Source organism: Dermacentor variabilis, chromosome 2 (assembly GCF_050947875.1).
Source record: "Dermacentor variabilis isolate Ectoservices chromosome 2, ASM5094787v1, whole genome shotgun sequence".
Taxonomy (NCBI): Eukaryota; Metazoa; Arthropoda; class Arachnida; order Ixodida; family Ixodidae; genus Dermacentor; species Dermacentor variabilis.
In genome coordinates this window covers 262,558,690-262,571,398 of record NC_134569.1, presented here as the reverse complement: position 1 = coordinate 262,571,398, position 12,709 = coordinate 262,558,690, and the positions used below count along the sequence as shown (strand labels likewise).

At 46.6% G+C, this 12,709-nt stretch overlaps 1 protein-coding gene across 6 annotated transcripts in view; it reads left to right on the top strand.

Annotated features, from left to right (window-relative positions):
* Window positions 1-9,024: 9,024 nt before the first annotated feature.
* Window positions 9,025-12,709, top strand: part of LOC142573280 (heparan-sulfate 6-O-sulfotransferase 3-B-like) — a 260,976-nt gene continuing 257,291 nt past the window's right edge. For all 6 annotated transcript variants that reach the window (XM_075682914.1, XM_075682915.1, XM_075682913.1 and 3 more), the window contains exon 1: window positions 9,025-9,607. In XM_075682914.1, the coding sequence (XP_075539029.1) occupies window positions 9,111-9,607 (497 nt within the window). In that variant the 5' untranslated portion in view covers window positions 9,025-9,110. The remainder of the gene's footprint in view (window positions 9,608-12,709) is intronic.

Here is a 12,709-nt window from a genome sequence, read left to right as displayed (position 1 = left end):
CGCCTTCTCAAAAATCCCTAAACGATGCAGTCCCTAGGCACCTAGGATCAGGTCACGTGAGGGATTTTTGTACGACAAATAGACGCACGCCCTAGGGAGGCCCCGCTACGCGTTCCTCCCACTGGGGGAAAATTTGGCGCTTCCGTCGGGGGCGCGGGTAGGGTGGCTAGCGCGGGGGCATCGTAAGCTTGTCAGTCTCGTAGGCCACGGTGAAGTACAATGTAACTCTCGTGGTCGGTGTAGTGCAGCTGCGTTTTTCTCGCGTTTCCTAAGCTTTTCTTCAAAGTAGGTGGTGTGAACTGCTGTCGCTATCCCCTGACACCCTGTGAACATGTTGCAACGAGATGGAAGGTCGACAGCAGTGCCAAAGTTGCACCCAAGTTGACATATATTCACACATATACCCTATGGATTTGAAAAGATGCGGGTAAATCTGGCCTTCAATATTATCAACAGTGCAGTTGTGCAAGCCATGAACTTACACAAAGAAAAAATTGAGCAACAGTACTCAAATCTGGAGCCAACAAGGGTGTTCATTGACGTGATGGCTCAAACAATTGAAGCCGTGACATCACGGTTTCTAGCTGAAGCTTTGAGGTATGCACACAGCAACAGTGCTCAATTTCGTGTGCCGGTGGTAAATGCTTTTCGTGTTGTTTCAGACGTGGCAGAAGAAACTGCACTTAACAGCATGCTGGGGTTTCTGGATTAGTGGGAGGCCCATGCTAAAGGGCTCGGCTTCTTAAGCAAGGGCACATCAGAAGGTCTGCGTGTGACCGTGCATTCCACTGAAGACCTCTTGACGTATCTAACTGAGAAGGTTGAGTTCAGGTTCTTAATTGATGACTTCCCGCCTCAGTCAGGATTGCCTGGAGCGTTCATTTGGTATTGTGAGCTAGACAGTCCAGCGGAGCCAATGATCACCCCACTCCTGCGCAGTTCATCATTATAATGAAGTATGCAAGCTTATGCATTTCAGTCTGGGGGGGCTTTAGTATCCCTTAGTCTGTCTATACAACCTCATTTAGACACTCGAGGGCAGGTTTACTCGGGCATTTAGCACTACGCGACTGCACGCAAAAGTTGTCAAGAATTTATTGCTTCTAGCAGCGAATGTGGCAGAGATTTGCTGCAGGAAGCATTCCGCCGATCTAACAGGATCGGTGTCTAGGTTTTATTGTATAACACGTATTCACTTCTTAAAAATCAGTGTGTCATCCACAACAAAGCCAAGAAGGTTAAGCCTTGTGTTTTGTAAAAATGTGATATTCAATTATTGTGTTATTTCCAATAAACATGTACTAAGTCGCAAGCGCTTTGTACTTTCTAGAATTTCTTCACCACAATGCTGATATATTGCATGAACTTCTTCCATTTAATGTTACAATCCCAAATATGTGACTTATGTGCGGGCGACACATTCAAGGTTATTCCAATGCGCTGGCCTTGCGCGGCGGTTCCTATGAACTATACTTTCGGCGAGGCATAGGCGCGCTAATCTCGGCAAGAGGTGGTCGCAAAAACCGTTGCTGTGTCCGCTGCGTAGTGGGTGCTCGCTGTTTCCATGTGGAATGAGAGCAGCGAAACATTAAATTCTCTCAGCATCTACAATGTAGAGAAAAAAGTCTGGTCAGATTCTAACGCATTCAAACGCTAAAACTAAGCGCTACCAAATCATTTTCCCGCCCGCAGGTATGCAGACGCCACGAGAAACTACGGCGCCCTAAACGGCGCCCCGGCTGGCAGCGCCGTCACGCGGCAGGAACGCGTTTTGGGGCAGCTTCCGGAGGCCGGTCTTGACACTTCCCATTCCAGCCACACTACCTTAGCCAAGAACACCTCTACTATAGTGAACTAGAATACTTTCTAGTGGCGCGAACGGAAGGGAAATGGGCGCTCTTGACACGCCGGACGCCACTGACGGCCGCTGGTGGCGCTGCAGGTCTCTTTTCTAACTTTTCTAGGACCGCGCGCGCGTCGGTCGAAGTCTTTGCGGCCACTGACGGCCGCTGGTGGCGCTGCAGGTCTCTTTTCTAGGAACCAGTCTTTTCTAGGAACCAGACTACTGGTTCTAGGAACCAGTAGTCTTTTCGACGGGAACCAAAGGTCAGTGGGTCGCCTCGCATTGGGCGCTCACGGGAAGACTACAAATGAAGCTGTGCAAGGGGATATGGGCTGGACTAGTTTTGAAGTGAGGGAAGCTCGCAGTAAAATTGAGTATGAAGAACGGCTGAGGAATATGGAGGAAAGTAAATGGGCTGGGAGAGTGTTCAGGTATCTGCACAGGCAAAACATTGATTCACAGTGGAGGAAAAGAACTAGGAAGCTTACCAGCAAGTATGCGGCCTGTGGGGTGGGCAACACAGCATCAAAGAAGGTCAAGCGGAAAGTCAGAGAGGCTGAATTAATCTCATGGGTGGCGGCAATGGAAAAGAAACCTGCCATGAGTAACTACTTAAGGGGAAAAAACGAAATTAGGAAAGAAACCATTTATGATAACTCAAAGGGAAGCTCATTACTTTTCGAAGCGAGATCGGGATGCCTTAGAACACGCACCTATAAAGCGAGATATAAGAAGGAAGAAGAAGCATGTGCTTGCTGCGGTAAAGCTAGGGAAACGACGGAACATATTTTATTAGAATGTGAAGACGTCTATCCAGCGGTCGATTTAGGCACCACTGGCCTCCTTGAAGCCCTTGGGTTCAGCGGGAGCAGTGGTAAAGCAAACAGGTCCGCAATAGACATCAGTAAGAGGCGATTGGAGGATTGGTGGAAGTAGGGAAACGACAAAAGACGGAGACGTACAAAAGCACAGTTCGCAATAGGGTATCAGAAAATTTGGACGTGGTAGTTCATAGTGTCTTTTTTTTTGTTTCTCGTTGGTTAACCTAGGTAGGATATTAGGCAGCATAGTAGCAAGAGCTTGGTGGCGCAAGCCACCGCCCCGTTCCAAAGGGGACGCTCATAACATCCATCCATCCATCCATCCTAGGACCGCGCGCGCGTCGGTCGAAGTCTTTGCGGCTTTGCGTTCGGTACGTTGCGCACGTTTTTCTGCTTGTGGCCTTGAAATTTCACGTGTGTTTCGCGTAGCACCAACGAAGACGTCTTATATCTCTTCGAAAGCACCGTGTGAAGTACGCAATGGCAAAGAGAAAGACGGACTCTCACTGTTTTGCTCCGGGATGCCGAAGCGGCTATCCGGGTGCTCCCAAAGCATCTTTGTTTGCTGCTCCGAGGGACGAGGAGCATCGAAAAAAGTGGGAGCGGAGTTTGCGAAGACAGGACAAGCCTCTTACAGAAACCGCTGCGGTATGTGAGCACCACTTTGAGCCGCATTTCATTTTGCGCGACTACGTTCATGTGATCAACGGCAGCCAAGTGCGGATTCCACGCGGTAAGCCATCGCTGGCACCTGACGCGGTGCCTATGCTCTTGCCTGGTTGCCCGGCCTATCTTTCCGTGAAGCCCGTGAGAGCAAGGACTCAGCGGAAAAGACCAGCTCCAGCAAGCGTGTCAACAAATAAGAAGAAGCGCCAGGATTCTGTCAGTAGCGCAGCGAACGACGACAATGAAATTGTGGACTCATCGGGAACTGAAGCGTTCACGACTGGTGCACTTCGTAGTTTAGAAGTTTCCCCTGAGTACTGGTGCCGATTTATGTACGATGGTGCCTCAAGTCTTGGCTTTGCGACAACAAGCATAGAAACAAGCCCTAGGCTTGAGGTTGTACATGACAAGGTTGTTTTGTTTGCTGCCACCGGAGATGAAGTGCGCGCACAAGTATTCGTTAGAGGTGTGTTATGTAGTGACACTGTCGTGTGTTCGCTGGCAGAAGCGGACAATGTGCTGCGAGAGACAGAGGGAATTTGTGTCTGCAAGGGAGCCATGCTGGACACAGACTTCAGTCAAATAACGGAGCGTTTGACAGAAAAACTACGGGCGGCAAGCATTGTGAGTGGGCGTGGCATTTTCAGCACAAAATGTCAAGGAAAAGTGAATCAAGAAGGTAAGCTCGGCTTCTTAGCCTTTTTTTTTAAGTACAACTGCGCTATGTGATTCTTATGGTCAAATATTTGAATTTGCAGGAACTCCTTGCGCTGAATGCAAGAGCCTTCGAAAGTTGCTCCTTACAAGAAAGTCGCAGACGGCACGCACCAGAGCCAGTGAAGAGAGCGTGTGCATTGCGGCTCAAGCTGGAAAAGGAAAGAACAGCTCGTCTGAGAAAACGCACCACCTCCATGGAAGAGCGGCTTGTCGCGATGGCGGCAAAAACAAAAAGATTGCCAAGGAAGATTTTGATGCCAGAGTCGCTAAGCTTCCTCTGAAACAGCGCGAAGTGGTACACCACGTATTTGAAGCGTCATCACGCAAGAGTCCGAAAGGCATGAAGTACTCGCCACAGTGGGTTTTGGAGTGCATAGTGATGAAAATGAGGAGTGCGAAGCTCCATGAGCACATGCGAAAAGAGAACATACTTGCATTACCCTCTAAAACAACTCTTCGCAAGTATCTCAGTTGCTACAAGGCAGGCTTTGGATTCAATACAAAAGTTTTTGATGTGCTGAAACAAGCTACTAGCACCATGGATGAATTCCATCTACATGGAGGTCTCATTGTGGATGAGATGAAGCTATCTGAACATCTCTCCGTAAGCTCTGCTGGCCACATAGATGGCTTTGTGGGCCTTAGTCCATTTACTTCTGATGAAGACAAGCACAATGTAAGTGACCATGGCATGGTGATAATGTTTGTTCCATTCGTGGGAAAATGGACACAGGTCCTGGCGGCTTTCGCAACAAAAGGCAACATCAAAGGGACCCTGCTCACAAAGATTATGGTTGAGGCTGTCATACTGACAGAGAAAGCAGGCCTCAAGGTCGACTTCATAACGTCAGACGGTGCGACATGGAACCGGAAGATGTGGGCCTTAATGGGCATCAGAGCATCTCTGACCGGCACTAAGTGTAGTGCGCCCCATCCCGTGGATTTGAAGCGACGGCTCCATTTCCTTTCCGACTTCCCTCATTTAATCAAGTGCTTGCGCAACGGCCTGCTTAGCCATGAGTACTTGGTGCCAGAAGGGCGGGTGAGTTTTCTACTGTATACATTACAATCCAAATACATCCCAACATAAATAATGCTCCTTTCATTTACTGATGCATATGCATATACCAACCAAGGCGGCATATTTTTTGTTCATTACAGGTCTCCTTGCAAGCTGTACGTAGAGCCGTGGCAATGGATGGGAACAACGTGAAACTCCAGGCACTACATGGCATCACCACCAGCCACACTAACCCGAACAACTTCGAAAAGATGCGGGTTTCTTTAGCTTTCCAGCTATTCAGTGACAAAGTTGTCAAGGGCCTGCAGCTCTACCGGGAAAAGATTGAAAAACGGTGCGGTGATATTGCAGCAACACTACATTTCTTTGAGTAAGTACTCCAATAATACAGCACTAGTAATTCATATTAAAAATGTGATGACAACTAGTTAGCTGCATCACCTTTATTGCACAGTCAAAATTGTATTTATGTCGTCTTAATTATGCAGGATCATCCGTGACCTCATCTTGATAATGACTTCCCGGTTTCCTGCCGAAGCATTGAGACTTTCATCACCATCTGCGGACAAACTGAAGAACATGCTGGTACTGCTGGACAACTGGGAACGTCACACAAAAGGACAGCGTGGCTTCCTGAGCCAGTCCACTGCAACAGGGCTCCGAGTTGCTGTCTCAAGTCTATTGTCATTGCTGAAATACCTTTGTGAAGTCGTAGGTTTTAAATACCTGTTAACGAGCCGGACAAGCCAGGACCCCATTGAGCACCTTTTTGGTATAGTGCGGCAGTCATGTGGATGCAATGCCCATCCGACGCCACAGCAGTTTGTTGTTGCTGTAAACTGCCTATCGTTCAGTAATCTTGTTCACTCGGTTGCGAAAGGAAATTGTGAGCCTGCAATACTCAGTTCCCTCTTAGGCCCTGATGCCAGTCAGCACAGCGGTCCTTCTGGCAAGCAGCAGCTTGTTGATATGTGTCTTGATGTGGGCAATATCGATGCTGCAGATACTTTAATGCTCAGTGCAGAGTCCGACCATACATCGTGTGCTGTGGCATCAAGCGACAGCAGACTTATATTTTATATGGCTGGCTATGTAGCCAGAAAATGTATCCTCAGGACTAAATGTGAGGAATGCCTCAATCTCCTATTGATTACCAAAGAAAAGTCGGAGGTATTAAATTTAGCTCAATTCACTCTCCTTAAGGACAACGGGGGCCTTTTGTACCCTGCAAGTGTGCTGTATCAGTTTGTGGCTGACCTTGAGAATGCCTTTACAGCATGTTTCAGCTTAAACGAGCTGCATTCAGACAGCATTTTGAATGTGCTGAGTACATTAACAGCTAAGTGAAATTACAGCCTTGGGTGCGCGGACCACTGTCAAAATGTTGCAGCAGAAATGGCTGCTTTCTACGTAACCACTCGCATGCACTTTTTCACAAAGAGTATTAATCAAAGCTATGACAAGAGGCGTCAGGTTTCAAAGCACCTGAAGTTGAGTAGATGCTCTTAGATCATGCGATCTTTAGTTTCACTCTATAAAAAGAAATTGAAGCATTGTTAAGAGGAAGCTTTAGCTCGGGTGCTCCTATCTAAATACATGTAAAAGGAAAATTCGTTTTTCTCGGCAATCACTGCACCAAATTTGACGGGGTTTGCTGCATTTAAAAGAAAAACTTAAAATCTAGTGACTGTTGGTTTCGAATTTTCGATTTAGGTCGTAAAATTTTTATAAAAACTTGGCAAAAATCGCAAATTTTCAGAAAACGAAACTATCAAGTTTACAACTCCGTAACTCAGCAATAAAAAATGATATCGCAATTCTGTGAATTGTACCTGATAGCACATCTAAAGCGGACAAAACTGATATGTTACACATGAACCTCAAAAAATGGGGTAATGTGTAATTACAACTTTTGCAGAACCCTTGTAAACAACGTAACAAATTCACTTAAGATGTAAAGTGACATATCAAATTTGTCCGCTTTGAATGGTCTAATGGATGCCGTTTACAGAATCACGATATCTGTTCTTGATGCAGAGCTATTAGTTTGTAAACTTTATGCTTCTATTTTTTTTTCAAACGTGTGAATTTTTGAAAATCCTTTTAACAAAATTCACGCTCTAAATCAAAATTCCGCTTCCAACAGTCACTAGAATTTAACTTTCTCTCTCAAATGCAACAAATTTCAGTAAAATCGCCCCAGGGGTTATCTCAGAAAAACGTTTATGCGTTTTTACATGTATTTGAATAGGCCGCGTCGGAGTTGGGCCCGAGCTAAAGCTTCCTCTTAACTGATAACGTTGGGTCTTGCCTTGTTGTTCTTGCCTTTTGTGCGATGCTAATAAAATTTGCCGGCGTGAAACCTTGCCGTGTGCTTAAACACAACTTTATTGCCCTTCTCGTATTTTTTGCATGTTGTGCATGATCATCACAAATGAAAATAATGTTGGTGCGTAGCTTGTAGAAATGGTATATAACATATGTTCCTTGAAAAGAGAGCACTGATATGACACCACTAAAAATCCCCGGGTGGCTAGGTCCGAAAACGTACGTTTTGTTTGTGATCACTACCTGCCTAAAAAAAACGTAACATCTCAAAGCTGCTCTCAAGAGCAGCTTTGCAATTGCCAAGCTGCCTAACAATATGCAGGTATCCTGCTTAATGAAGAATTCGCGGATGCTGGTCTGAAAATGCCGAATTGCATACTACAATAATAGGCTTTATTTCCAAAAAAGGAGAAAAAAATGGTACTTGAACCGACGCGCGCGGCTAACGAGAAAAGCGAAAACCCGCGCGCCTGTAAGCCGGCCACTCTAAGGAACCGCGCGCCGCCAGTTTCTCGCTGATACTTGAGTTTGCCCTCTAAGAAAGCGGGTCCTGCACGGCTGGACAGAATGCACTGCCTGTAGCACCTGCCGTGGCCAGGATGCTTTGTAGTGTGCGATCACTCGTCCGATATCAGCCGCAGCTAACGCCAGTAAATTACAAGGGGTGAGCACTTCCGCAGCTAGTGCAGCCGTGAAGGCAAGCTCAATTTCGAATTTAACGCGTTCTAACGTAGGTGCAGCTCCAAATAAATCTCCATAAGGAAGGAATCGCCGTTTCGTACTAAATAAGCGCACAGAAACATCGGTATATGCCAGATAGAGTTTAGAATAGGGGCCCCAAACCTTTTGGGGCCCCAAAGAAATAGCGTCGAAGCCACTGCGCATGCGCAAGACGCAAACTCCGTTTGGGTTTTGCGTTGGGAACGCTATTTCACCGATTTAGCGGGAGCCCAAATAGCGGCCCCAAAAGCTTTGCGTCGGCAAACATGGCGGCACCCATCGAAGCGACGGCTCTAACCTAGCACAAAACTGGGTTTGATTCGCGGAAACGCGTGAAGTTCGCAAGCTAGGAGAAGTGAGTGTGGTTATCGCTTTCTCTCAACTAGCGTGTGTTATGAAGATTGACTCATTAGACGCCGCTGATTTTGAATTCGATTGTGGATTTTATGGCTCGTAGGCCTAACACGGCTAATCTTGGCTGGTGAAGGCTAGTAAAGTTGGTTTGCTCAAAACTAAGCGCAACTAATTGTTTGCTGCTTACAGAGAATAACCTCTAAATTATACTTAAACGCGAATACACGCAAGTAAAAATTATTATTCCTATCATAAAATGGTATATTTTATTTAATTATTTCTAATAGTTTTTCTTTGACGCCGTAGTGGCGCTGTCAGCGCAAGACGCTATCCGCAAACGTAAAACCCTATTCTAAACTCTTCACTCCTACGTGTCCCAACGCTAACACCCGCAAAGCTCTTTGGGGCCCCAAACTATTGGGGCCCCTATTCTAAATCTCCGTAATAGCCGGAATGCATTGAAACCTTTGCTAGAAAAGGTTGCAGTGGCGCCACCTCGCGGCGTCAGTGCGAAACGGCGTGCCTGGGCGTCGCCGTTCGCGCCACTAGAATATATTCTAGATCACTATTCCTCTACACAGGCTGCGCGCTTCCTTGTTCTCGCGTGCGTGCGTAGCGCGGCGGCGATGAGCGCGCAGGCATGGCCCGTGGCGTGGCTCTGCTTTGCGCGCTTGTCGGGTTCGTGCTTGTTGTGGCGGCGTACCTGTTTCCGAGGCTGCCCGGCCACCACGCGAATGTCGGAATCAGCCGCGCGGGTCTGGGACCTCCGCGGTACGTGACGCGCGAGGGCCGGCCCAGCAAGCTCTCGTTCGAGGACGTGCTGCGCGACGATTTCGAGTTCGACATGCGCGGTTCGGACGTCATGGTGTTCCTACACATCCAGAAGACGGGCGGCACCGTGTTCGGCCGGCATCTTGTGCGCGACCTCGCGCTGGAGCGGCCCTGCCAGTGCCTGCGCGGCCGCAAGCGTTGTCGATGCGCCCGTCCCCCGTCGGCGGCGACGGGCGGCCAGCGCTCGTGGCTCTTCAGCCGCTACTCGACGGGCTGGAAGTGCGGACTGCACGCCGACTGGACGGAGCTGACAGCCTGCGTCGACCGAGCCATGGATCGCGCCGAGAAGGCGCCGGCCAAGCGCCGGTGAGGCATCGCGCGTCTTGTCAAATCTAGGCCGAGCACTTGCCAACCTGAATGAAATGGACCGGGAACGCATTCCAGTCAGTCAATTAGTTTAGCGACGGTGAAAATGTTTTACAAAATGACGTCAGAAAGTTAATACACTGAATGGGGCGACTAATGTGAGCGACTAATAGCGCGATGCCGGAGTGGGATGTACGCCAGTGACATATTACCAGTTGTCGCTCAGATGAGCAAGCGGCCGAATTTTGATGCATGCAGGGATTTAAAAAAAAAAAAAACGTTCTGCAAGATTTTAAAAAATAGTTTATGCGTCTCTGTATAGCAAAACAAATCAAATTATGATATCTTTCGTCACGCCAGTTTTAGCGCATATTTACTGCCCTAATACCAGCAACACCTGGGAGACGTTGCTCAAAGTCGTTGCTCTCTTAGAGTTTTACTTGTAGGCGAGATGTGGATGCAACAGTCATATCCGTTGCGTTGCTTGTCACAGTCACGTGCAAGATCGCTTCCATAGGGTTTATACTTACAATAGGACAGGAGCTTCTAGTCTCATTAACGTTGACATTCAGCGTGAGACGAGTACTGCCAGAATTTTCTTACTTTCATGATTAGGCTTTTTCACCCAATGAAAGTGAAAGAACAAGCACATATAGTGTTCATAACCACACAATAATCACAGTTGGAGAATATGCAAGCAATGCCTGGGAACATGCAACTTCCCTCATCTGAATCTCCTCCTTTCTCATCTGAGGAAGCCACAGGTTGGGGCATTGATCTTTGCTTGTAGCGCGAAGTGAACACGGACACAGAAAGGAGCAGACAGGATGAGCGCTAACTCTCAACTAAATTTTTATTGAAACGAAGGACATATATATAGGTGATTGCAAAAACCGCAGCATAAGAACATGACAAGGTAAAAAACATCAGTTAAACATATCAGGAGGTATGGAAGTCAAAGAAGGAAAAAAAAAAAAAAAAAGATTACTTCAGATTAGTACACGTATTGCGGAGGTACTGAAATTCGCAATCTAACAGAGACAACGATGCATGGCTAACGCAAGTGTCTCCTAATCTTTTGATGTGGAGTGCCTCGATAATTTCCCGTGTGGTTTGGCATTTATGTCTGGGAAGAATTTTTGTCTCTTCAAAGAAAGGTTTACAACCACAGTCGAAACAATGTGACGCCAAATAATGCCAACCTGGTGTTTTGTTCTCGCGATAGCTACACTAAGAAATTTACGGATATTTTAAAAGTTTTTAGGGAATGTGGTGGGGGCCTAGGTTTCACGCTTGAGCTTATCCAGGGCAACAAACTACAGTTTTTAGATCTGCGCTTAATGTTCCAGGATGAGCATGTCTGTTGGCATTATTCGGCTAGGGCTAAGAAGCCACTGCTTGAATTTTCTTCTTGTCATTCTAAACTTGTTAAACAGGGGATAGCTTATTCAACTCTTAGGTCTGCCATTACTAAGTCATGTCCGCACAATATGCAACAGTTTTTCACAACAGATAGAAAGGCTTGGAAAGGCTAGCTATCCTGTGCATTTATTATCACTAACCTGCGAAAAACTTTTAAAATGGGTAAAAAGCCCCGGTAAGAAACAAGAAAAACAGAAAAAAGAAACAAAATTTGCTGTGGTACCCTATATACATAGATTATCCCATTGTTTAAGGAACATGGCCAATAGGTATGATGTCAATACAATTTTCTCGGCCCCTCACAAGTTGTCTAACATGTGCCCTATGATAAATAGGAAACTTGAACAGGGTGGCAAAAAAAAAAAAAAGATGACTGCAAGGTTAAACATGTGTCCCCTTTAGTGTCTTGCAACACCGGTATAGTTTATCAGATTCCACTCAAGTGCGGGAAAGCTTACATTGGACAGAGCGGCAGGTGCATTAACATTAGACTAAAAGAACACAAACATTCACTAAACAACCCTAATGCATCACATTTAGCATCAAATTGTTTCAATTGTGGTTGTGAACCTTTCTTTGAAGACACAAAAATTCTTTCCAGATATAAATGCCAAACCACACGGGAAATTATCGAGGCATTCCACATCAAAAGATTAGGAGGCACTTGCGTTAGCCATGCATAGTTGTCTCTGTTAGATTGCAAATTTCAGTACCTCCGCAATACATGTACTAATCTGAAGTAATTTTTTTTTTCCTTCTTTCACTTCCATACCTCCTGATATGTTTAATTGATGCTTTTTACCTCGTCATGTTCTTAGGGCTCATTCACACCGGCGACTGACAGTGGTCACACGACCAAGTTGGTTGCAAAGCGACCAGTCGCAAATGGTCGCAAACGGTCGCCTTTCTTGAAAAGCGACCATTTTGGGCCAGTCGCACGACCGTGGTCGCAAAACTGATAAACCAATCAGCGGCGCACCGGAAGTGATCTTTCGTGTGTCTACATCCGGCCTCCTCCGGCGTCGCGTTCAAATTCCGCGCAGATTCCGAGAGTTCTCGCTGAGAACGATAATCTCCGGGATTGCGACTTGCGGGTCGCGCTCAGCCGGGCTTGCCGGTGTGAACATCAGTCGCCTTCGGTCGCTTTTTGATTGCGAGTCGCAAATGGTCGCGCGACCTCCTCAAGTCGACGGTGTGAATGAGCCCTTATGCTGTGGTTTTTGCAATCACCTAAATATATGTTCTTCGTTTTAATAAAAATTTAGTTGAGAGTTAGCGCTCGTCCTGTCTGCTCCTTTCTGTGTCCGTGTTCACTTCGCGCTACAAGCCAAGATCATGTTACCGTACCAACTCGCCCAACTGTCAATCCTTTTGCATTGGGGCATTGGTATCATGTGAAACTCTCTTGTTGCAATTTCCACAAATTAGCTTGGAAAAAAAATAAATTGGCAACAGTGTCAATGAAATGCAAATATCTTCAAAAAGCCAAGGTAATAAATACTCTACTCTTTGGTCACTAATATGTTTCTTTTTCTACCTAAATCAGGAGCCCAATTACTCAAATTCAGATGTTTACTCATTGAACCTATGTTGTAGTGGGCTGCTGACACGAGGTTGCGGGATCGAATCCCGGCCATGGCGGTTGCATTTCGATGGAGGCAAAATGCGAGAACGCCCGTG